Source organism: Protopterus annectens, chromosome 9.part0 (genome assembly GCF_019279795.1).
Source record: "Protopterus annectens isolate FY-2018-M chromosome 9.part0, PAN1.0, whole genome shotgun sequence".
In the NCBI taxonomy this organism is placed as follows: Eukaryota; Metazoa; Chordata; order Ceratodontiformes; family Protopteridae; genus Protopterus; species Protopterus annectens.
Genome location: NC_056743.1, coordinates 253914997 through 253941742, shown reverse-complemented (window position 1 = coordinate 253941742; position 26746 = coordinate 253914997). Strand labels below are relative to the sequence as shown.

General features: G+C 43.7%; 1 protein-coding gene across 2 annotated transcripts in view; it reads left to right on the top strand.

The window, feature by feature from the left end:
• The window catches only part of FBXO3 (F-box protein 3), a 226784-nt gene extending 200316 nt beyond the window's left edge, over positions 1-26468 (top strand). For both annotated transcript variants that reach the window (XM_044082835.1, XM_044082834.1), the window contains exons 10-11: positions 18722-18912; positions 25558-26468. In XM_044082835.1, the coding sequence (XP_043938770.1) occupies positions 18722-18912; positions 25558-25683 (317 nt within the window). In that variant the 3' untranslated portion in view covers positions 25684-26468. The remainder of the gene's footprint in view (positions 1-18721; positions 18913-25557) is intronic.
• The last annotated feature ends 278 nt before the right edge of the window (positions 26469-26746 follow it).

Sequence of the window (26746 nt, the reverse complement as noted above, 5' to 3'; positions counted from 1 at the left end):
GTTGTGCCTCTGTCCAGCAGTGACACAGAGATGATTCCCGGGATAAACCTACGATCTCCCATCCACAGGTCAAGATTTCTCGTGAACAGAGCCAGCGAGGTGCTCTGCCTCACATGGACCGGGATTTTATTCCACAGCATAGGGAGTCTCTGAGTGATAAATCTATCCCTCCAGCACGTCTTAAGTATCTTTCTTGGGTCCTGGATCCCATTCTAGATCTGATCTGTCACCTGGCAGTCTGGAGTCACCCAACCTTCAGAGCCCCAAGTTACCCACATGGTTTCTCCATTTACCATGATAGTCTAAACCAAAATCCTATGCTTATGGGCACAGCATTGCATATTTTGTCTTCTGAGAAACTGTCAACGCATAGCTTGCATGTCAGTAAATGGAAATATTTTGCTTGCTGGACTACCTCTAAGGGTTTGGATCCTTTTTCAGCGCTTTTGGAGGTCAGTGTTTACTTTCTAGCAGTGCCTTTAGTGGCTCTCAAAAACTTGAACCCTTTTCTCAAGGTTACATTTTTATTATACCCTCTGGCCCAGGACCATGTCCCACTGTGGGTTTGCTTTTCATGCTGCAGCAGTTGGCTGCACCTCTCTTTGAACCTTCTGCTGTGGTTGACTCCAAGTTTTTATCTTGGAAGACCTTATTCTTGGTGGTGGTAACTTCCAGCAAGCAGGTGTAAGAGCTGCAAGCCCTCTAGTCAGTACATCCTTACTTGGCTTTTCATGACAGAGTTTCCCTCCACATGGATCCTTCCTTCCTTCCTTTCTTTTTAATGTAGATACAGAGAAAGTACAGTTGTGTAAAATCTTACTATAACAGTAGATTGGCTTCTGTTCACTGTTGCAGTATTCCTAAATATAAGGGATGTCTCTTTCAGGGCAGCCGACGCTCAGCCAGTGTACATTAGATTAAAAGATCTTGTTTGCGCCATACGTCACATTTATGCTCCCCACACAGAACATAGGACATCAAAGGGATGTATGGACACAACTACCCAGAAATGACTTCCCCCAGTAGAGAACCAGCATCTTAGGATAATGGAGTCCATGCACCACCACAAGGAAAGAAATGCAGAAGAAACAATAGGGGGTTGGAGGGAGAGAGCGAATACTGTAACAGTGAAAAAGGGATATTTATTTTTATGGTAAGATTTTACACAACTGTATTGTCCTTCTGTATCGCTGTTGTAGTATTCTAAATGTAAGGGAGAGTAAAAAGCTCAAGAAACAGAATGGGAGGTGGAAGGCTAAACACAGCCCTCAGACTCATATAAAATGGTTTCAGCAAAACTAGAAACCATGTCCAACTTATAATGCTTATTAAAGGAATGCACTGAAAACCATCCTACAGAGGAGGTAAGATTTTGTGCCCCCTTGCTTGTTGACATATCACATCACAGTAGTGTTGTCTAAGTACACCTTCAAGGGTCCCGGATAAAACATGGGGTGAAAAGCCTGAAGGGCCCAAATCAAAGCCCTTGTCTGTTTGATGTTGATTGGCCTCCCTATCAGCAGCCAGACCATAAGACCCTGAACTTCAGGTGACCCAGAGATGCCTCCCATCCCATGTCTGAGGCATCAGTGAACAGCTCTTGAGAAGGGACTGGATGCTGAAAGGGTTGGCATGGGTTGAGAACGAACTGTCGAATCCACCACTCAGATTCCTCCTTGAGACAGGGAATGAGAGGTACCCTCAAAGTCCAAGGGTGATGGCTCTGCAGCCAGACTGACTTGAGGTACCACTGAAGTTTCTGCATGTGCAGTCTGGCAAGAGGAAGCATCAGAACAGAAGCAGCCATGAATCCCAGGGCCTGAGGAAATTCCCTGGAAGGCATGGCAGTCTGGGAAGAAGAGAATGAAAGAAGGATGTCAACGACAAAACCTGTGGAGGTAGAAGAGAGGTCAGCATTGGCAACATATGAATCCTGCAACCCAGATGCACCCGATTCTGAGAGGGAGTCAGGATGGACTTTTGGAAGTTGATGGTAAACCCCAGACTTTGAAGAAGGGAGATGAACTCCAGATCCTGCAACAATCAACTAGGAGAAGGCGCCTGAAGCAACAGTTTGTCTAAATGAGGAACAATCTGAATGGCTTGGAGCCTGCAGAAAGCAGTCACGGGAGCTAGGCATTTTGTGAATACCCTTGGGGAAGTAGAGAGGCCAAAGGACAAAGAAGAGAATTGAAAATGAGAGGAAGATGCAGAGTAACATAAAAACTTCCTGAAGAGAGGGTGAATAGGGATATGAAAGTAAGCATCTTTTAGATCCAGGGACACCAGGAAAGCCTGGAGTAATAAAAGAAAACCGAGTTTGAAGAGAAATCATTCAAAAAGAAGGGATCTCGAGAAAGGTGTTGAGCCAGGAGAGATCCAAAATAGGTCTCCAGGTGCCCTTCTTTCGAGGAACCATGAACATCCTGGAATAAAAAACCCATCCCATTTGGGAATGGGGGGACAGGTTGAATGGTCCTTTAGTTAAATAGGGACCCTAGGACCTCTGGGAAATGAGAAAGTTGCTCTAGAGGAGGCTGAGGAATCCCTGAAAAAGGAGGGTGAGACTTCCATACCATGAAGTAACCGTGACAAATGACTGATAGAACCCAAGAATCTGAAGTGACGAGTCGCCAGTGTGGAAGACAGAGAGCGAAGGGGACAAAAGAATCTGTGCTAAGGGCAGGGGGGACAAATTATCAAAGAGAAGCAGGCTTATCAGATGAAGGAGGCTTCTGGGTCACAGAAATCTGAGAAGCCTTAGCAGGGGGAGCCCGCCTCCCATCCTTCCTGCCCTTAGAGGCCTGGCAGGGCGAACTGCAAAACAAAAGCAGACCTAGAAGGATATCCCTCTGGAACTTGGGGCTTGGAGAGACAAAAATATGTTTAAGGGCTTGCAAGGCTTTGCCTTTCTCTTGAAGAGATTTAAACAAATCAGCAGCAGCAGTCCCAAAAAGATAAGTATTATCTAAAGGAGCATCCATCAACTTGGCCATAATATCCTCAGAAAGAGACTGGAGGTGAAGCCAAAAATAACACTGCATGATGACTCAAAAGCCGCAGCCCTAGAAGAGGCATCAGCAGCATCATAGCTACGCTTAATAGAGTGGCGAGCCATTTGAAAAGCAGAACCCAAAAAAGATAAGACAGAGGATGAAGCAACTCATAATATCTCCTCTGAATGTCTGACACTTGAGAAGAATCTCATTTAAAGAATTCCATCATCCTAGCAATTGTGCCCCCAAAAGACAGTTGCTCAAAAGGAGACTCAGAGTTAACAGACTCATCGTCATCAGAACTGTTAGCCAAAGGCAAATGTATCTGAGAAGCATAGGACAAAGACCGCTCAACAAACAGGGAATCCTTATCGAAGAATCTGGTTCCCTAAACCATTTAGAAGGGGTCAAGGTCCAAGCAGGAACAGGGACTGAAACTCCTTGAGGAGGCGTCGGGGCCATTAAGGCAGAGAACAAGCCCTCAGTAAACTCCTGCCATTCCTTTTGAAGGTTTATAGGGGAAACTGAAACATGCTTCAGCTTTTGTTATTTCTTAGTGGGAACATCGGCTCTAACAAATGCCGGAGGTTCCGACCCATGATGAGGAATAGAGAAGGGAACCCAGGACATCCCACTGACCAATATCTGTGGAATCCAACTAGGACCCCTCACGATAAGCAGCTGTTTCCCCCTGATATCTGGAGCAGATGCCTGTAAAGCTTCAGAGGACATTCAAAATGACAGATCCAGGCTGGCCTGTATTGGGGTCATGGCTGAGGAATCCAATGTAAACACACAACCTACATAGGTATTATATGCTTCTAGGTAGATGTTTGGTGGATGCTGGACAGCTAAAGAATCTGGATGAGACTTCTAGCCGCCTTCTTAACTAGTGGGAGTATCTCATGGTTAAAGTATTCTGCCATTGTTCCCTGTGCCAATTGTCTAAGCCTTTGGTTTTCCAGATAAATGGCCAAAGAAGACAAACGGCATGTTCTTCGTGTTTCACTGTTGCAGTCCTAACATATGGGGTTATCCGGCTCCCGGTAGCCCTCAGCCAGCTCGAATACCAGAGTCCTTGGTATATGACATCAGCTGCCGTCTGTTGTAAACTGATGTCAGAACATCAGGCATAAAGGGAGGTGGCCGATGCCATTTCCTCAGTCTTTCTCACCACGGAGCCAGAAGCAGATGCAATTCGAACTAGTGCCAGTCGGCCGTTTACCTTCTTTCTGCATTCCTACTACCAAGTTGAAGACGCCTTCAGATAAGTACCCTGTTGGGGATCCTCTTTTCTTGCTTTAACAAATGTCAGATTAAGTTAATAACTGTCTTGCCTGTGGAAAACAGATTCTGCACCGTGATTTTCATTCCTACTGTATAACTTGTTTGTGCATTGAGCACGATGTCTCTAACTGTGATCTCTGTGTTTCTTTCAACCCGCGTACCATACGTCATAGAGCTATGATTTTATATAAGCATTTCCAGAGTCTGGCCTGAGTTCGTTAGTATGGCATCTTCTGGTCCCCGACTTCGGATATACCTAGGAAACGCAAGGACAAGGATTGCGACAGGCCTAGGGTTAAAGCTGCTGATAACGCACTGGTGAAATTGGTAGTCGGCCCAGCGGTAGCTAGTGAGGTGCTTTTGCAGCACCTACAGTCTGCAGATATTCAGCCACAGGCCTCTCCTGAGACCTTTACGGAGTTCTCCATGCCACAGGCTGCTATCTTGTCTTCAGGCCCTCCGCCTGTCGCCGACTCAGATGGGTCCAGAGCTGCTATGCAGGCACCGGCTTCTGACGCCTCTTCTCTTCGACATGAGACCAGAGCCAGACCGACTACCTTAGCTCAGACTTCTGCAGTTGCTAGGCCTCCCAAATCCCTGTGGATTACTAGCAAACCTTTCAGCTGCAAATCTACCCACAAGCAGTCATCGGCCTCCTCTCCTGTGCCTCAGTCTCAGTTGGTAAAGATGGCTGGTGATCATTTTACCCTTATTAAGGGCTCTCACCCCCCCCCCCCTTCCAAGAGGATTAGGGAATTGTCTCCAGATGTTTTGTCTGAACCAGATTCTGAGGTTTCCAGTATTTCTGCAGGTGAGGAAGGAAATTCTCAACTTTTTTCTGGCTTTGAGGATTCTATCCCCTCTGCCTCCCCTCCAGAGGATTTTTCCTTTGGGGATACTTTGAATACTCCTAGGGCACATTTTAAGTGGGAAAGTCAGGATTTCCCCTCAGTCTAAGAGGAGGATCTGGGATTTTTTTAGAATTGCCACAGCATAAACCTCTGGCTATACCTCCTGTTTTGGAAGTTGTGGATGATGTTTTCTTGGAAAATTCTTTAACTCCTAATTCTGTTCCTCCTGCTCCCAGAAAACCTGATGGGTATTATAGGGTTCCTGATTCTCGTCAATTTCTTTTTCGAAATCCTTCTGCTGATCCTGAGATTATTTCTCAAGGTCCCCAGGGTGTTAAGGCTACTATTGCTAAAAACCCTGTACCTTCTGATAAGGAGTCTAGGGCCTTGGACAGGTGGGGTCAAAAGGTCTATACCTCTGCAACTCTTGCTATTACATCTGTGAATTGTCTTTTTCACATGCTTAAGTATCAACAGCATACTTTGAAGGATATTAAGGCTAAGCTTGGGGATATTCCTTTCATGTCAGAGAACAAAAACTTACAAGATTTACTAAATTCTGCCACTGTCGTTAATAAGCATTCTCTTCATAGTGGTTTTGACACCTTGTAGGCTTCCTGCAGAGCAGCAGCCACTGGTTCCAGTATTAGAAGGCATGCTTGGCTAAGGGAGCAGCCTCTTTCTGAACCTGTAAAATCAAACTTGCTGGATGTTCCTTTGCACAAAGACTACCTTTTTGGTAACAAGGCTGAGGTGGTCCTGAAAAAGTTGGAGGATAAGGCAAAATCTATGCAAGCTGTAAAAGATTTCCTTCAGGTTCAGCCTCCTCAGTTTAGTAGGCATTGTCCTTCCAAGAACTGGTCTTTCCCTGATCCTGGAAAGCAAGGTTGTTCAAGGCCTAGGGGTTTCAGATCTTCCGGAGGGCAGGCTTCTGCTCCTCAAAGAACTAAACAATGGCATCCTTCTGCTAAATCAGGGAGTTCTAAGCCAGCTTCCCAAAGCAAGCATTCACAATGACTCTGGCCTTCTTGTGCCTACCTCTGCAGGCCCAGGGTTTCCTTTGGGGGGAAGGTTAGCCAGGTTCGCAGGGGTATGGTCAACCATCACAGACAAATGGATATTCAGCATAGTAAACCAAGGTTACAGGTTTTATTTTTACACATTCCCTGCTCTACAAGTTTACCCAGACATTCCAAGAACTCTAAGGGCAGAGGTAGAGAATCAAATTTCTGCTCTACTGACTATGGGGGCTATAGAGCCAGTTCCTGCAAATCAGGCAGGCCTAGGTTTTTATTCAGGACTTTTTCTGGTACCCACAAAACGGGGCACCTGGCGCCCAATTCTGGATCTGTCTATTCTAAACACTTTTCTGGTGATTCCCAAATTCAAGATGCTCACTCTTCAACAGTTACTGCCAATGTTAGACAAGGATTCATGGCTGGTAACTTTAGATCTCAAGGAGGCTTATCTGTACATCCCGATAAGGGAAAGTTGCAGGCAATTTCTTTGTTACAGGGCTGGGGAGCAGCACATCCAATTATCTGCGCTGCTCTTTGGCTTATCTACCACTCCCAGAGTTTTCACAAAGTGCCTGGCGCCAGTCATTGCTTTTTGCAGGCAGAGGGACATTCAGATTTATCCTTACCTGGACGACTGTCTCATTCAAGCAAACTCTCCAGAACAGTTAAAAAAGGATTTGGACTTCGTGAACATTCTCACTTCTTTGGGTTACACTCTCAATGAGAAAAAGTAAAAGTTGGTACCTACAAGGGAGATTGTTTTCCTGGGAGCAAGTCTGAATACAGCCACCCAGATGGTATTCCTCCCCCAAGACAAACAAGATCTGTCAGCTTATTTCAAGAACTTGGCAAGCATGACCCAGCTCTCTGCAAGGCAATTCCTGCAAGCACTGGGGTTCATGGCTTCATGTATCCTGATGATCCCATATGCAATGCTGCATATGAGAAAACTTCAATGGTACCTGAAGAACCTTTGGTGCCAACACACACAGGAATTAGATTTGATTTTTCCCCTTATTCCCTGTCTACAAATGGAGTTTCTCTGGTGGGCGACTGCCTGTTCTCAGAACAAGGGTCTGCCTTTCCGCCCACCACCTGCCAGCCAGACTCTCACCACAGACGCCTCAGATTATGCATGGGGGGCACATCTGGAAGGCAGAGCATACAAGGGATTTGGAGCACCCAACAGATTCATCTGCACATAAACTTAAAAGAATTGATGGCAGTGCAGCAGGCCTTGCTGGCTTTCAAGGACCTACTCTACCCTTAGACCCTCCTGATCAGGACAGACAACACCACAGTCATGTGGTACATCAACAAGCAGGGGGGGTACTCACTCCTACCCTTTGTGCAGGCACAACATAAAACTATGGCCCTTAGCAGCTTCCATGGGCATACACCTCATAGCCCAGTATTTTCCAAGGGATGTTAAACACCGTGGTGGATCAATTGAGCAGGCATGTTCTGGACAACTCATGAGTGGCAACTGAACAAGATCATTTTCAATGGCATCACTCGGCATTGGGGCACTCCTCAGGTGGATCTTTTCTCCTCTCACACCAATCATCTCCTTCCAACCTTCTGCACCAGGGAGTTTCACGACAAAACATGGAAAGTGGACACTTTGTCCTTCCCATGGACACAACTCTCAATTTATGCCTTCCTCCTTCTGCCTTTTCTGCCCAGAGTGCTGCTAAAGATAAGGAACGAAAAACCAAAGGCTATTCTTATAGCACCAGATTGGCCCAAACAGCATTGGTATCCCCTTCTTTGCAGCCTTTCCCAAGCTCAGCCTTGGCATCTTCCCCTGGTACCAAATATGTTGGTTCAGGAGGGGGGAAAATTTCTTCATCCTCATCTTCAAACTCTGCATTTAACTGCCTGGCTAATACCTTAAATCTTTCCCAGTAGGTGGTTGACGTTCTTCAGGAGGCCTAGCACCAGGAAATCCTATGCAGATAAATGGAAGAGATTTTGCTCTTGGATGCAGGCTAAAGGAGAGGAGTCTTCCCAACCTTCTGTTTCCCTCATTCTTGATCATCTAGCAAGTTTGCTTAACTGTGGACTTTCCTTTTCTTCAATTAAGAGTCATGCTTCAGCAATTTCTCTCATTGTTCCTTTGAGCAACCAATTTTTTCTCACCCTCTGATGAAACAGTTTCTGAGGGGAGCTAGCAATCTTAGACCTCGCAGAAGGACTCCTACTCCTGCTTGGGATCTTAATTTTGTCCTGGAGAAGCTTACTCTTCCTCCCTTTGAACCTGCTGCCTCTGCAGACTTAAAGTCCCTTTCATGGAAGACCGCCTTTCTTTTGACTATTACCTCCGCCAGAAGGGTTTCGGAGCTGCAAGCCTTAATGGCAATAGAACCTTTCATTATTTTTCATACAGATCGGGTTTCTCTGAGAACTAATCCCTCATTTATGCCTAAGGTGGTTTCCAGTCTGACACTTAACCAGTCTATTCAATTGCCTACATTCTTCAATAACCCCCAGAATAAAGGGGAATGGATTCTGCAATCGCTTGATGTGCACAGACAGTTGAGATTTTACTTAAATAGGACTAAACTCTTTCAAAAGTCTCAGCAGTTGTTGATTAGTTTTGCTCCTGCGGCTCAGGGAAAAGCTATTTCCAAACAAATCATCTCCAAATGGATTGCTCATTGTATTCACTTTTGTTACCTGCAGCATGGAAAGGTTCCCCCCCCCCCCCAGGGTATTAGGACCCATTCTACTAGAGCAGCCTGTACTTCTGCTGCTTTTTTGAGAGGTGTGCCTACTAAGGACATTCTAGAAGCAGTCACTTGGTCTTCTGTCCATACTTTCACAAAGCATTACAACCTGTCTTTGTTTTCTAAGTCTAGGGCTGTTTTTTCTCTGCAGTTTTGCAAGGCCTCCTTACCAATCCGTAATCTGTGATTCTTCCTCCCCCCTTTTGTTTTCTTCCTGGGCTTTGGAAATCAACCCATTTGTTAGGACTGCAACAGTGAAACACGAAGAACATAGTACAGGTGTGTACACTTACCATACATGCAGATGTTCGAGTGTATTCACTGTTGCAGTCCGGCTTTCCCACCCTCCATTCCCCCTTTTTCCCTAAGGCACAGACTACTTACATTATTTTTGGATGGCTTTTTCCTTCCTGGATTGGTCTTCTTTTGGGGGCTCCTGACGGTCAAGGCAAGAAAAACTGAGGCAATAGTGTTGGCCACCTCACTTTTATACCTGATGTTCTGGCATCAGTTTACAACCGATGTCAGCCGACGTCACATACCAAGGACTCTGGTATTCGGCCGGCTGAGGGCTACCGGGAGCCGGATAACTCTGTATGTTAGGACTGCAACAGTGAATACACTCAAACATCTACATTTATGGTAAGTTTACACAACTGTACTTTCCAAGTGTTTTAGGCACAAATGCCTTACAGATACTGTAAGAGGTATGGGTATGGAAGAGACCCAAACAAAAAAGACACTGTTTGTGATGATCCTTATGGGGAATCTGCCTCCCACACTGACAATGTGAAGTTGTTATATCTCGCCATTCATTCTTTACTGATGGGTTTGGAGTCGATCCATTGGCTCCGATATGGCCATTTGCAAAGCTCGAGGTCTTCAAATAGCTCGAGGCCAAGTCCCTATCCCATGCTGCACCTGTGAATTACCTCAGATCTAGTTTGCCACTGCAACAGGTTGGAGGTTCTGACATTAGCTCGGGCCAGATAAGCAAAATTTTTCTTTAAAACCTTTTCTAAAAGTTTTCTGATATATAGTATAGTACTTAGTTAGCATTGTTTATAAAGGTCTTGTAGCTTGAGTGTCTTTTCCATTCCCATTTACAATATGTTTCTAGTTTGCCTCTTTTATGCCTAGTTAGTAGTAATTCTTCTACCTGTGGTCTGTCTAGCCTTCCAAGTTTTACATAAGGCTTGCACAGTAAACTTTGTGGTATAGATAAGGTTATTTAGTGACATTTGTCTTTCTTTTCATAGATAGTTGTATTTTCTGAGATTGTGTGGTATATCTTGCCTTCTTAGGCTTAGTAGTGTTCATATTAAATAAGGTTATTCTTTATTAGCAGCTGTCTGTTTTTGTTGCATAGTCTGCTGGTGTGGTATCAGTACTTCTGTGTGTGAGTGTGTTAGCCTGCTTTTATTAAGGCTTGCCTGTATTGCTATTGAGAAAATTTGCTGTTGTAGTTTTTTGCGTGTTAACAGTAAATATCTTTCTGTATCTATTATGGCTGATCAAGATAAACATCCGAAATCTGGGTTCAAAAAGTGCCCAAAGTGTGGCCAGAAAATGTCAGTCAGACAGCCACATCAACTGTGCTTATTGTCTAGGGGCTCTGCATTTGCAAGACAATTGTGCCATTTGTCATTCCTTCTTTAGGGTCCTGCAGGAAAGGAAGAGGAAACTAATTAATAGAGGCTTGTTGAAGCCTTCTTTTCAGGAAGCTTTGAGTGATCAGGATGACTCCAGGTGGTCTTCAAAGTCTTCCAAGACTTCGGACTAAAAAAAAAAAAATCTTAGAAGTCATCGAATTCGGCTCCACTGCCTTCGGAGCCAACAGTCTTTTCCTTTCTGAGCTGGTCCCCAGTCTTGGAACCGGTCTCCGAAGCTCTGAAGAGTCCTATTCTCCAGACGGTACCACCTTTGGTACGATCGTCTCAATCTTCTATTAGCCTGTCAGATCTGGACTTTGTGTGGTACAGAAGCTGTTGTCGGCACAGGCATTAGCCAAAATGATATCGGCTTCGACCAAAATGGCTTCAGAGCCAAAGACCATTGCATCGACTATTACTATTCCTCCTCCGAGCCATGCTGGTTCTTCGGAGCTGGAGGAGGCAGACCTGATTTTAGTGGAACCCTCAGAGCAGACATCTGCTCCACTGTCTTCGGCTCCGTGTACTCTGACGTCCTCGGTGCCTATCAAGGACTCTAGGAGCCAACACTCTCTAGTTGGGTCCGGGGAGGACAGTCGAACCGACTTTGCCTCTCGGGGCCTCGGTTCGGATGAGCACAGCGCCTACCTTGGACTCTGAGGCCACTGTCCCATTGCCGGGGGAGTCGACAGTTTCCTCAGATCCGTCGGCTCCCTCACATCGGAGCAGAGGTGCATTCGATGCCATGAAGAGAGTCATGTTTCCCAGGATATCCTCGACCTGAGGTCCCCCCTCCTCCTCCCCAGAAGTGCCTGTGTCTGCTTCTGCATCACACTTCTTACCAAGCATAGAGACCCAGAGCCTCAGGAAGCCCCAATGGGTGACCCCTGCTCTTCTGAGACCTCACCAGAGGTCCCAGCTGATGAGGTTCCCAGGAAGAGATTGTGCAAGAGGAAGCACCTAGACTCCCCACAGGAGTCTCTCACATAGGATACTGACTTAGATGAGTCAGAAGGGTCCCCACGGTCCTCCTCTGAGGATATCTTATTTGCTTATTCAGCTTTCGGGTCTCGCCACATCTTGGGTGACTCCACCCTTCGATGAGTTGATGCAGCTGGCCTCACGAAGGGCATTGGAGTCTGCGGATACTATGGAGCTTGTCCCTAGGAGGCCTAATAAGTTTATTTCTGCCCCTCTGGACAAAACATATTTAACTAAAGGTGTTCCGGTTGATGCCATGGTGGTGGCGGCGGCCATCAAGAAGGAAATGTCTGAGACTTCCTAGTCTATCCATCCTCCTAATAGAGACTCTAGGATTATGGATAGATATGGGAAGTGCATGTTCAGTTCAGCGACCTTTGCTCTCCGTTGACTGAACTATTTAACCCATTTCACTACATTACAAAGAGATCTCCTTAAGGAGTTGGGAGATACTCTTCAGGGTACAGTGGCTGCAGGAGCCCCCTACAAAGTTGCTGCCCAGCTTGCTGCCCTTAATTCTATTGACAACTCATCCATGCATCTCATATCCTATGCAGCTGATGGAACGAGTAGGGCAGCGGAACAGGAATCGCTCTTAGGAGACATTCCTGGATGAGCTTGTGTTCCTTCGCGGAGCCCTTCAAGTCATCCTTCATGAACACTCCCTTTGATGGCTTGTCCCTTTTCGGTCCTAAAGTGGAGGAAACCTTAACCAGATGTGAACAGGACGGAAAGACTGTGTCTGCTGTCGGGGTCCATTTTTTCACCCCTACCCCGACCCTAACCCAAAGGTCAACAGGGAGGAAAAATGTGGTTCCGAAAAGCCCAAGGAGCCTTTCAGGACACACGTGGTGAAACTCCCCTCCAGGGGCAGAGGAGAGGGTAATGGAAGGCGCCGCCCTCGCAGCAGAGGGGGTCCGTAACACCAGGGTGACAGAGATCATTTCTCTGGGAATCCCTACCAGCGCTGCTGAGAGGAGGCCCGACTGTCCTGCTCTGGAGGCAGTCGGGGGTCACTTGTCTTTGTACCCAGATGCCTGGCTCAAAATAACAAAAGACAGCTGGGTACAAAGTATCATTTCCAGAGGCTATTTCATTCCTTTCGCCACACCCCCTCCAATCGTAAGAAAAATCCCAGACGTTCCACCCAGTTACAGGGGACAGGCAACTATAGAAGTCCAGACGTTGATAACAGAAAGAGTCATCCAACCAGTCCCAGCAGACCAAACAGGGTCCGGATCTTACTCAAGATTCCTTTGGTTCCAAAGAAGACAGGGGACTGGAGACCCATATTGGACCTCAGCAGACTGAACCAATACGTAAAGAAAGAGAAGTTTCAGATGGTCTTGCTTCAGTCTATACTTCCCTTTTTAGGGAAAGACAATTGGATGTGCTCGATAGATCTCAAGGATGCGTACTACCACATTAAAATGGCCAGACCATCCAGGGATCACCTGTGCTTCTGGCTGGGAGCTGAGCACTGCCAGTTTCGAGCCCTGCCCTTTGGTCTCACTACAGCCCCCAGAGTGTTCACCAAATGCATAGCAGTGGTCACGGCTCACCTGAGGCATCTAGGATTCCAGGTGTTTCCATACCTAGACAATTGGCTCCTTACCACCACTACCAGCCATCAACTCATTCAGGCTAGGCAGGCCACTCTGTCACTCTGCAGTCATCTTGGCATTACAATCAACTCAGAAAAATCTGTCTTGTCACCGTCACAGCATATCGTTTTTATCGGGGCAGAGTTAGACACCACCACCACTCTAAGACTTCCATTGGAAAGAGTCGTTCTAATTCGTGAACATGTTAGCATCCAGTTATCAAAACACAAAGCAGCAGAAGTTCTGAAAGTATTAGGCATGATGGCAGCAGCAATTCTAGCCATACCACTTGCTTGGATGCACATGCGGGGTTCTTCAGTGGTTGTTGTTCATTCAATGGTCTTACCAGGAGCTACCCATGGATCACAATATACTGATCACAAATTCTTGCAAGAAGGACCTGCAGTGGTGGTTGACCTCACTCCATGTCACAATAGGATGCCCATTTGTGCTACCCCCTCCAGCAGCCACTGTGACCACGGACGCTTCCCTGATAGGGTGAGGGGGGGGGGGCATTTTCAGGGAAAGACCGCCCAAGGCACATGGACCGACCAAGAGACACATCGACATATCAGTGTCATAGAGATGAGAGCAGTACTTTTAACGTTGCAGTGCTTCCAGGACTCTCTTCCTATGAGCACGATAGCGATTCAGACAGACATGTCGGTGGTTTGGTATTTGAACAAACAAGGAGGAACCAGGTCTTACCCCCTTTGTCGAGAGGCTCTCAGAGTTTGGCAGTGGACTGTTTCCACCCAGCACTTTCTGTTGGCAATGTACATCCCAGGGAGATCCAGCATGATAGCAGACAAACTGAGAAGGGCAATCTTGTTGCCCCACGAGTGGTTCCCTCAAGAAAGAAGTTGTTGATAGGATTTTCCACAAATGGGGCCAGCCTTGCTGCAACCTTTTTGCCAGCCACATGAACGCGAAATGCAGAAGCTACTTTGCCCTGATTCCCCCTCCGGGGGAATCCCCAAGGGATGGACTCGTACACGATTGGCCTCCGGGTCTCCACTATGCATTTTCACCAATCCCATTGATACCCAAATTTCTACAGAAAGGAAAATCTCTGGGAAGGACCATCATACTTATAGCCCCCACTGGCCTTGTAAGATTTGGTTCCCCTTCCTTCGACTTAATCTGGTGGAGGATCCTTGGATCCTGGACCCAGTTCCAGACCTTCTGACACATCCATCAGGGGATCTTCATCCTTCTTTGTAGTCCCTGAAACTAACAGCTTGGCTGCTCCAGTTCCCATCGTAGCCAGGTTCCATAACCTTTCCAACGAGACAAAACAGATCCTTTTGTCCTCTCATAAATCTTCTACCAGAAAGCTGTATCTGAGCAAATGGAAGAAATTCTCTATATGGGCCTCTAAAAATATTGATCCTTACCAAGCTCCTATGGCTTCCATATTAGTATTCTTGACTGATTTTCAATAAAGAAGCTGCAGCAGCAACAGTTCGGGTTCAATTGGCTGCTATCTCTAATTTTCATCTTGGATTTGAAGGTTTGAATATCATGTCTCACAAGTTATCCAAAGCATTTCTTAAAGGGACTTTTTATATTAGGCCACTTTTGAAATCTCCCTATTCCCCATGGAATCTAAATTTTATGCTGTCACGCATAATTCTTCTGCCATTTGAACCAGCTTCATTTTGTGATCTCAAATTTTTGTCCTGGAAGACCATTTTTGTGGTAGCTATCACTTCTGCTCACAGAGTGTCAGAGCTTCAGGCTTTATCCATCAAGCCTCCCTATTTGATATTTCATGCTGACAGAGTTTCGCTTAGAACAAATCCCTCATTCTTGCCCAAAGTTTGCACCGAAACCAATTTCAACCAAGTTACTGATTTGCCAGTTTTCTTCCCCAATCATTTTAACAGTTTAGAGTATATGCTGCACAAACTTGATGTCCACAGACAGCTCCGATTTTATTTGGATAGAACAAAAGAATTCAGGAAATCAGACCAGCATTTTGTCTCATTCTCGGACTCCAGAAAAGGGAGACCAGTGGCTAAAACAACGCTGTCTAAATGGTTATCTGATTGTATCACTTTTGCCTATTCAGCTGCAAATATGCCTTTACAACACAAGATTAAAGCTCACTCAACCAGAGCCATTTCTACATCATCTGCATTTTCTGCTAGACTTCCCATTGACATCTGTGCAGCAGCCACTTGGTCAAAACCTCATACCTTTATCACTCATTACAAAGTTGACAAGGCTCCAGGGACAGGGCTTCCTTTGGATCCGTGGTCCTGAGAAATATTCTCCCGTGAGCCACCCGAGGTTGATGGTGCTTGGGATGCTACCCATCAGTAAAGAATGAACAGCGAGATAGAACAACTTCACATAAAGAAGTTATGTACTTGCCATAACGTTCCATGTGAGTTGTTCATCTCGTCTTCATTCTTGCGTCCCTCCCCCCTTCCCCATCCTGGGCTGATAGATGACCGAGATGCTGGATTCATCCTGGTTACTCAAACCTTCTTTTCCTTATCTCTAGGAATATAACAATGACATGTGGTATTAGTATACGCAGCAAACAAGATGTGAAGTAATTCACAGGTATATCATGGGATAGGGACTTGGCCCCGAGCTATTTGAAGACCTCAAGCTTTGCAATTGTCCGTATCGGAGCCGAGGGATCGGCTCCGAACCCATCCGTAAAGAAAGGAGGAGAGATGAACAACTCACATGGAACGTTATGGTAAGTACATAACTCCCCCCCCCCCCCCCCGGATGACATGAACTGCTAGGTAGTGATAAAATACAAGGTCGAGAAAGTTATGGAAAAAAAAATAACCCCAATGGGGCACTTATCTGGTGTTGAAAAATACAGTACAACAACAAAAACTCCAAACATACTTGCAACAATGGCGTTCTAACTAGTGGCAAAATAAGTTCTGGGTTAGTTGTCTGTTGGGGAGCATAGATGTGATGTATGGCGCAAACATGATCTTTTTATCTAATGTACACTGGCCGAGCGTCAGGCTGCCCAGGACGAGACATCTCTTTTATTTAGTAATACTGCAACAGTGATGTAGGAGGACATCAATTTGGATCATTCAATTCATTTACCAGTATTTTTTCTTGACTTTTCCAAGACTGAGGAATGCTTCCTGCATTGCCTTATGCTCACAGACGATTAAGGTTTGGATAGTCTAACCAGTTGCTTGTTTCTTCCTCAGAAGCCTGGTTGGACGTGACACCTTCTAAGGTTACTTTCTCCAAGTGACTTTCTGATTGTATTTCTCTTGGATATAATTTGAAAGGAAAGCCCTTGCTGGGTAAACCAAAAGGTCATTCTACTTTAGTTATGGCTGTTTCTCCAGCCTTTTTCTCCAGAACTGCATTAGATGAGGTCTGTGCAGCTGCTACCCTTCACACCTTTATGTCCCATTACAAATTGGACATTCAGTCGAGATCCAGAGCTTTCTTTGGTTACACCATATTGCACAATGTGTGTTCATGAACCTCCCTAGAGTTTTACAGGTCCTACAGGTTGAATGCAGACCGAAAAGACAAAATTAGATGTAAAAGTTATATACCTGCCATAACAACGGATCCTCGTTTCTTTTCATCTGGTTCAACCTTCCCTCCCTCCTGCCCCCACATTTATGGCAAGCCTCTTGACCATGGAACGACAGAGCTGGGGAGTTTTTTTCCCTCCTGCATTGAGGGCCTTAGTGTTTATGCTCATGGATATTGAGTATTGTCAGTTTGGGTTTTATGGGGAAAACTTGATACGAGTTGGTTCTGAGGAGCGAGGGACTGCGGATAGAGTAGACAGAGCACAATAGGCTGAAGTCTGTAGTATGTGACCATTCTCTAATCCAAGTTGGCTCAGATAACCCACAGAATGAACTAAATGGAATGAGACAACATGTATCTGTCCTTAAGGTAAGTGCATGTGTTTTGTACGTCCCACTTTGATGGAGAGACTGTCGATATTTTAGAAGAATAAGGAGAAATGAGCTATTTTGCAAATTTACATAGAAGGCACAGTAGATGTCACAGTCCGTGTCAGTCAGAAACCATGTTGGGAGGGTAGCCTTGTGTCACTTTTGTCTTGGAAAAAAATGAGGGTCAGATAAGGAGAAGAATACAAGAGGATTGTTTTTCAAGATCAAGTCTAAAAAGTGAAGAAACCAAATAAATAGGTAGTTCTGCAGGGCCTACAGACCAGCAAATTTAGTATACCATGCTGCTGCTGCCATGTTTGTACATAACAAGAGGGTGTTTGTTGATAAGATGCAGATTTTGTGTGCCTTTAGAGTTCCACTGGTTGTGAGTTAGAGCTGCAGCTGAATAAAGCTGATGCTTAGTGATAGCTGTGTGATTGATGCACTTAAGAGTAGCAAGTTTACGGGTAGTGGAGAGCATATTAGTTAGCAAGTATAAGTTTGTGAGAAGCTTAAAAATGGGATGGTGGACAGACCTGGATGTCCTTGAAATGTGGTAGTGTAAATAAGAGAAAGGTGCAAAGAAAGAGAGGATTAGGTTGTAAACTGGTGTTATGATTTGAGCAGTGAGTTAGGGCATTGGTGATACAGCACAGACTTGCATCTTTAAGCCATCCTGGTTAATGGCACAGAAGCTTCAAGTAACATTGTCTCTGATAGTTTTGGGAGCAAAATAACCTGCTCTTTGTGGAGGGGCTCTGTCAGCAGCAACACTAGTCTATTTTCTGGTGTTAAGGTGGAATAAAAAAATCCTTCACAGATAGCTTAATAAGAACTGAAATGGTAGGTACTAAGGTATAGCTTACTGTCAATCTTGAGCTACCAAAACAAGCAACAGTTGTGCTGGGTTAGAAATTGTTTTCTGTAGAGTAGATGATAGACACATTTATTTGAAGGAAAAGTGATTTAAACAGAGCTGTCTGCAAAATTAACTTGACCTAGAAAATGCTTACATGAAGTTTGCATGATGGGAAAGAACATGTTAAAGAAATAAGAGCATTATTAAGCAAGATAATTTAAAGAGATGTAAACATAAACGTGCATTAGAAGTGCATAATTAGGTGCATGGATAAGGAAGCATAATGGGAGAGTGGGAGGTTAACTATCAGGATAGAAGTGCAGAAAGCAAAAGCATCATGATATTCAGAAAAAGTAGCATACGTAGATGTGAGAAATAGAAAAAAATGGGAATTGTGGGAACAGCATGTGCAGAGGAGGAATGAAGTTTGAAAGAAGGCAGGATTTGAATGAGCTATGTAAAGTTTGACAGTTACTGGATAGATTATAAGCGATGTATAATTGCAATTAAAGTCAGGTCAGTATGGTTTGTTGTCTTTTATATTAAAAAAAAAAAATTCTGGCTAAATTCAAGAAAATAATGTAGGGCACTCAACATCGTCTTAGCTGCCTGTGCAAATGCATTGTTTGGATAAAGTAAAGGGTTCTTGATGATGACACTGGAGAGGTGGCACATTTTTATATTGTAGTAACTGCTTGTGCTGCTGTCTTTATTCTGGCATGCAGTGTCATTTTTGTATGTATTTTATTCCTGAAGAAAATTGTGAAGTTGTCTTACAACATTGTGGTCCTCCTATGTGCATTAATGTGAATTCTTTTGCTTGTTTACTTAGGTGACTTTCCTATTATGAGACCAGGTAAAGTGTACGAGTACACTAGTTGCACTACCTTCTCTACCACTTCAGGGTGCATGGAGGGTTACTACACCTTTCATAGACTATACAAAGTGAATGAGGTCTTCAAAGTAACTATTCCCAGGTTCCACATGGTCTGTCCATCATTCAAGGTGTCAGTGGCTCGGACGGTGAGTTTTATAGGTTATGTAAGAAGTCATGTGCACTGGAACTACTAAAACTCAACCAGACATAGAAGTTATTGTCTTTGCTGTTATTTTGTATATGTATTGTTTTTTTTCTGTGAAATTCCTTCAGATTCTTTTGTTTTTGTGGAATTTCTTTTTCAAATTGGTTGTGCCTGAAATTTGTCAGCATTGAACAGCACACAACTCCGGTAAACAAATATGTATGTAAATATGCAGAATATTGTCGTAAACATTCTAAACAAAAGAAAATGTAGTATTGCATTTGCTTCTTGCAGCAGTAACATATGAATAATCCCTTGGAATGGGTATGAGTTTCCTGTGTGATTTACTGCTAACAGGCTAGGTTTTATGCTCAGGGTAGGAAGGATAAAACTCCCACCCGTCCAAGGTGGCATTCTCTTTTCCATTTATTTTGCAGATTTGTAATTTATGATTTTTTTTTTAACAAGGGTGATCAGTGGGCATAAGTATTTAAGTGTCTACCACAACTAGTTAATCCTTTATAATTAGGTTTATCTGTCAAGCTTAACAACTAGAGTCTTTTGAAAAGCCTGATTGCCAGTAGCCCATGTGTTGATATTTTCTACTTTTGATGTACATTTCCAGATTGTATTGCAGGAATTTAATGACTTACTATTTATTGTAAAGGGAAGCTTGTTCAGTAATCTTCGAAGGTATTTGTAGCATGTATTTATTACTTATCTTTGATATTTGTTTTTAGTTTTAGGTTCCACTTTCTGGTGTTAGCTTTTGATTTACAAAAGGAAGCACTTCTTTTTGCAAATGAGCCTAGTCTAATCCCTATAGTAAGAGTATCTCACTTTCTCTTCAGAAGAATAACAGGGCTTTTTATCAGGATGTTTCTTTCCTACCCGAAATATTGCATCAGGATAAGCCAAAATCATAAGTGCCCAGTATAACAATGTAATATGATTAGTTGTCCTGTTAAAAGTGAATGTTACTGTTTTTTCCTGTGGGCATATAATGTTCTTTGGAGTGTTCTGTCTCAGTTGAGTCATTCAGGACTACAGCATTGATTTTTAGGGAAGTGACATCCATGTAGGAAGACTAAATTAGCAGTGATGTGGTTACAGATTTGGACTCTAGATTTTGACCACTGAAGCAACAGTGAGTGACCAGGGTGTTTGGTCGTCCACTGATACAAAGTAGCTTTGAAGACAAATGGTTCCTCTCCAAAAGTGATAGAGTGCATCACCCAAGCCCATGCTTACACTTATCAAGGGTATCAGAACTTGTCAGAGGTTTGGGATGCATGTCCAGACTTAAGGCCTTAGTGGTTGTTAGCCTCATACACACCTGTGAACATATGGCAAGTTTTTCCTACTAAGCAAGTATTGTCTGCTATTGCTGTCAAGTTTGGATCTTCTTTAGCAATTCGTAGACAAGAAGGTCTAAGAAAGTAGCAGTGTAATAAATATATATAAAAAAAACCTCAACAAAAAATATATATCATGTTTGTATGGTTATCTTTAACTGGGGTATATGTTGTACCAGACACTTTGCTTCAACAGCAGTGAAGTGCAGTATGTTTATCTGTAAAAGAACTGATTGGTTACAGGCCTCAAGTACTTGTATTCAAGAAAGGTGCATGTGTGTGCATGCGAGCACACGTATACAGGAGGCATGCATTTTTGTTCAGGGGTGCAGGTTGTCAGAGTTAGGCAAAGACTCTGCGTGACGTTTAATATAATAGGCCATATGTCAGTACAAGAGTACTTGAGCAAAGTTTGATTTGATAATGTGTACACTAACCATACACACACAAATTCACAGCCGGAGTTTATTATGTCACCTTTGTGTTAATACAGCTGGTAGAATATGAGATTGGGAGGTGGCAAGAAACTGACTGTAGCTATTAAGATTTAGCTTCAAAGTCTGTATATGAAGTCATGTGCCACAGGTAGTATAATAGCAACAACAACAAAAAAAAAAAAAAAGAAAATTTCAAATTTTCAATGTGTACATTCGTGTGTTCTTATGTCATTGTATGTAAAACCGATAGGCAGCTAGTGTTGCTGAAGGCCAGCATTTGCCACAAAGTAGTGGCCATTCTAAGAGTTTTTTGCTTAGCGCTGGATTTATCAGACTGATAGAAATATTGGCTGTTGGTGAGGTTAGGCTTTGGGGAAAATGTTAATGTTACCAGGATAATATCTTTTTCTTGCAGTTTTATACTTAAGATGCCTTCAATCTGGGCATCTAGTTATGCTTTCACTGAAAATACAGACCTGTAACTGAGCCTTTCTAGACTAGACTGTAAGATTTATTTTACACATTTCTTAACTAAGTAAACCCATAGGTATATTTTTTGAAGAACTTGGGAGTGGTGCCCTTTTTAAGTGAGTTGCTTAGACTTGCATGGTTTGGTTGGTAGGGACTGAGGGAATCAAACCTTAGAATACAAGAAGACATGTTAGTTGCTAATAGCCTTATTGCTCTCTGTTGAAATGCTTGCTAAGAGTAATATACTGTAGTAACAAATAACTGGTTCTCTAGCCAGCACCATGGCATAGAGGGATGAAGTCTTGACTGTGGTCCAAGCAACCCAGGTTCACTTAGTGGCTTGAATGTTTGAAGTGCTGGCAAGGCTAGGATGAGTGTGTACTCCAGTACACCTTGTGGCTGATCTTCCACGTAGTCTCGGTGACATGGGTGGGGGAACATTCTCTTATATGCCAGATCACCCAATGTATGTCCATCCCTAAAGATTGCAGGTGTGGATAAGAAGGGAACTTGGGACATCATAAAAAGTCTTCCTTGGCACCAGTAAATGGTACTGAGGTTGCCTCTGTCTCCTGTCTGTTCCTGAACATGGGTTAGAGGATGAATGAGGAGAGGATTCTGGAAATAGCCAATGGTCAGATATGGGGGGGGGGGGTGACAAAAATTAAAAATGACTGGCTAGTATCAATATACAGTGCACATTTGTTGACAAAGTGATTTCTTGGATTGTGCAAGCAATATCCTTACCCACAGTAATGAAAACTGTATCCCTGCATTAATTTACAGGATTCTTTCCCTGAAATACTGTTCTTTCTTTTGTAATAATTTTATGGATTGCAGGTGTCTCTGTACATAGGTTCATTGGTATAAACTGGCTAATGACCAGTAGGGCCTTTATAAGCCTTGCCACGCAACCCAAGTTGGCTGCATCCCTTTGGCATTCCCTAAAAATGGTTCTCAAGGGATAAAAGTTTAGCCAAAATCTGGATGCCCAAGGGGACATCTTTGGCAAAGCAACATGGTCTGTTGACCATGTCTTCCAAGGCTGACTGATATTGAATCCCCTTGGATTGACACCAGAAACTAAGACAGTTGTTAGTCAGCCATTTTTTGTTCATACTGTGGCATCATCCTTGGTGGAGGTAGAATGCTGTTCAGTGCAAGGCACATATCAGTCTGAGGCCCATCCAGAGAGGTCCATAATATAGAGGTATGTTTCAGATCATTTGCACCCACAGAGAGTATGATGGTCATACTGGTACCTATGATGCAGTGACTTGAGTGCGTGTGCAACTTGGCAGATCCTGGCTCCAGATAAGCAACTTAACCCTAATCAGTCTGGTAATAGAGGCATCTGTGTGTCATACAATGAAGTCCCCCAGAGCAAGAGTACTTAATAAATTGTTTGCTTGCCTAATGGGCTTTGTTTTTGGGGGGGGTCCATTGGGTGTAGGATTATGTGCGTTGTTTGGTGTTCCTTGGGTGTAAGATTTAGAGATTGTTGAGGAATAGACATTGTTGTTTTTGTTGTTTGCAGGTTTAGAAGGTGTTTGAGGTTTGAGGAGATTGTTTTGTTAGTGCCTCGGCATAAGTTGGTCTGTGTGTGTGTGGACATTGTGTGCGATGGATGTGTGTGATGTCCTTCAAGGATGCATCTGCAGTCCTAACATATGGGTTGTCCTGCCTCAGGCAGCCCTTCGGTCGGCCGGATTCCAAAGTCTGGGTCTGGCCCCGGCTGATGTCGCACTCCACCCGACGTCATAGCTGCTGTTAGTTGGGTATAAAGGCATCAGCCGACGCCATTTTCCTCAGTCTTTCTTGCCGCGTGGTGCCCGAAGCAGAAGCTGTTCGCAAGTGCCGGTCGGTCAGATCCAGAGATTTCTACTACCGAAGACTTCAGAAAAGCTAAGTACCCCGTTGGGGACTTTTTCTTGCCTCAGCCGATGTCAGACAAAGTAAATAATTGTTTAACTTGTGGGAAACAAATACCTCATAAGGATTTCCACTCTTACTGCCTTCCGTGCTTAGGCCCAGACCACGACGTATCAGCTTGTCTAGCCTGTGCTTCCTTCAACCGACGGACGCTTAGACGTCGGTCGGAGTTTGCAGAGGAGTTTTTTGGTCCCGCTTTTGCATACAAAATGCTGTCGGAGACTCCGACTACACAATTAGTTAAAAAGCGCAAGGAAAAGGACCGACACTCGCGGTCCGCGGTTTCGGCTGAAACCACGGTTAGGCCAACCGCGGGTGTCTCGGTTTCGGCTGAAACCGAGCCCTCTGTCCTTCCTTCGGCCGAAAGCATGCCTCCGATAGCCGAGGCCTCACACAGCATGGCTGAATCTGCTACTGAATTTACTGCTACAGAAGCAGGCACCCAGGATTTGTCAGACACTATTCCTTTAGACATATCTACCCCTGCACGTGGGGCTGCTAGACCCCCTGCATCTATGTCTATCAAGGCTTTTGCCAGGGCTAAAGCAGCTAAATCTTCTAAGGCCTTATCTGCTAAAACTCCCTCACAAAGGCCTACCTCTAGTTCCCAAATACTCAGCCTGGCTGAGGATCTCATTTCTTTGATCAGGGGATCCCAACCTCACCCAGACAGGGACTCTCAGCCCCCTCAAGATAAGAGGCCTAGGACTGAACCCCCAGAACCTGTCTCTACAGACTATTCCTCGGATGACTCAGACCCTCACGAAGGCCCATATTCTCCTTATGAGGATTCTGATGCAGAAGACTCCATTCCTTCTGCTTCTCCTCCTGAAGAATTTTCTTTTGGGGAAACCTTACATGCTATGAGGGAACACTTCCAATGGCAGGGCCAGGATTTTTCAGATTCAAGGAAAAGGCTAAGGACTTTTTTTACACTTACCACAGCATAGGCCTTTAGCCATTCCTCCAGTACTAACAGTTGTTGATGATGCATTTAATGATGCCTGTACTGCCCCTGATTCTCTTCCTCCGGCCCCTGCCAAGCCTGACAGATATTATAGTTGTCTGCAAGGAAACTGTGTATGTACAGCTCTCGCAAACTGTGCTGTTTTTTTTTTTTTTAAGGATTAGAAGATTGTCCGTGGACATGAGATAATGGCTGCGTTGTCTCAGGATGCCCATGTCTACCAAGTTGGCTACTGAGACATTTTTAAATCACATATCCATGTTGCCATGGCTTGTATGAGGCTGGGCTATTAGGGTTTGAAGATTGGGTTTTACAGAGATCTTCTAGAGTGGTCTCTAGTGATAGGGACTAGAGTTGAATAGTGCTAGGATACAGCATTAGGGCTTTTCTTTTTCTTTCATATTTTACAGAAGGTCATAGCTGTAAAGGGACAACTGACTCCAGCCTGCCTACCTTAAAGTGTTATGACCTGTCCACCTCTTTTCAGAATTTATGGTACACTTGTAGTTTGGGCAGGACTATCCTGTGAAGGAAGCACTGACGAGCACTTAATCAGTGCTGAGTGTTTGCCTGTACTGATGCTGAACTATAGCAGTAGTTCTCTAAGATGCATGATCATTTATTACACTATGTCTTTTGGTTGTGGCCAGTGTATTTTTTCTCTACCCTGATCCGATTTTTTTCATATTTCTGCTTATGTTGTATTAGCTGTGCTACTTGGTAAAGCTAGACAGTGAACAGTAAAGTAACAGTTTGAAACAAACACGCTCTGACTAGTCCTGTAATGTGGAGAATGAAGATCTGAACTGACTGTCTTTTCTCTGAATGTTTCCCTTTTCTCCAAGGTATGGCAGTCCATGAATAGGTATATACAGTTTCTCGGGGGGGTTAGGAGCTCACCCTCCCTGCAAAAAAGCAGTGCAGAGGAGAAGGACAAAGTTTGATATTCTCTTTATTTTCGGTCTTTTTTGATGTTTTGGAAAAGTGCATTGCAAGTTCCAGCATTTTATTAGGGCACATTATATTTCATGGCACAGCACAGTGATGTATTGATTAGCATTGCTTCCTTACCGAGCTTTGCTGCTGTTTGCAGTCACATAACTTCCCTACATCAATGTGGGTTTTCATCGATTGTATCTTTTTTTTTGTTCAACCATACGGAAGACATGACCTGTTGAGGTGCCAGTCCTCCAGATTTTTCTATAGATGTACATGCCATGTGCTGTGTATCTTTTACACAGTCTTTTACATGTTTAGTGTCAGGATAAGCTGAATTTCCCCGTTATTCTCTACTAGGAATAACAGCTATCAAAGATTGCTTAGAAACCTTTCTGCATTCTGGATGAACAGTTTTGTTGCACTTTGTACATAGTTACTGAAGCATTGTTTTATTTTACGTGTAGTAGTTATAAAAGCCAACCTGTGTTTGTTCAGCAGAATGAAAAGAGTGAATGACTAGATTTTGTTTTTGCTCCTCTCTTAAGGATACAGATCATGGTGAAAACATTTTTGAAGATGAAGATTCAACAGATACAGATGACCATGAGGAAGTACACAGGATCATTAATATTCCAGCTCCTGCTGGCCGCTGTCCTCGCCACACAATGTAAATCCAGTGGAGGGAGCGAATCACTACTGCAGATTCATGTACAAGACGAATGGAATGTTGCTGTCTGTGTGGTGATGCATTTGTACAGTTCTTAAATGGGTTTCAAGTGAGGAATTCAGTGACCATTTGATGTTTATTTGAATCATGAGCTTGGAAGAATTTCTAGTTTTGATATTTGTATTAATGGCAAGTCATTCCATGGTCTTTTTGGATGAACTCTACTGCATCACAGGAATAGCACAAATTGAGCTTTGGAATGAAACAGTATTGCTTCTGCTTGACACACAACCACTTTCTTAAGATCTAAAAGTACTGAAAAAACATAATAGAAGAATTTGTCTTGAACCATCTGGCTGCAGCCTCTGGAGCTTCATTCCATCAGGAGCAGGTTGTTGCATGGACATTACAGCTGCATAGTTACAACTGTCATGCAAACTGCAGAAGCTGTATTTATATAAATGTATTTTTTTTTCTTTTTTTTTTTTTTCCTTGTAAATATTTTAAGTGAAGTGAGGAGACAGAGTATTTGTTAGCATATTTTGAATGCAATTGATCATTTAGAGCATTTCTGATAATTTTTACTTGTCAGATTCTGGAAGTTAGTGCTCTGTATTGTCTATTTCTAAATTTGACTGTTAACCTGGCAACAAATGCAAGAGTGTTCCTTTTTATATGCAAAAGGATATTGGCACACGTATAATACTAACATCTGAGGCAACATAGCAGAATGAGAGTTTATATTCTTTTCAAAATAATTTTTGGGAAATACAGTTAAAATTACCAAAATGGTGTGACTTTCTTCTCCAAACATTGTATGAGCTGTTTGTTTGTTTAGTGTAAATTTTCCGCACTTAATACTGGCTACCTGGATTTTTCTGCTCAAATTTTTTTTTTTTTTTTTGCAAATATTTTGGCAATCCAAGTTGCTGGGGAAGGAAGCCTTATTATTTATATTTTGGACAGATGTTAACAAAGCATGAGAAGTACTTAAGAGATCAGTAACAAATTGGGCTTGCAAACTCTTGGTAGTGGTGTGTGTTAAAAAAAATTATCTTCTTCTTTCG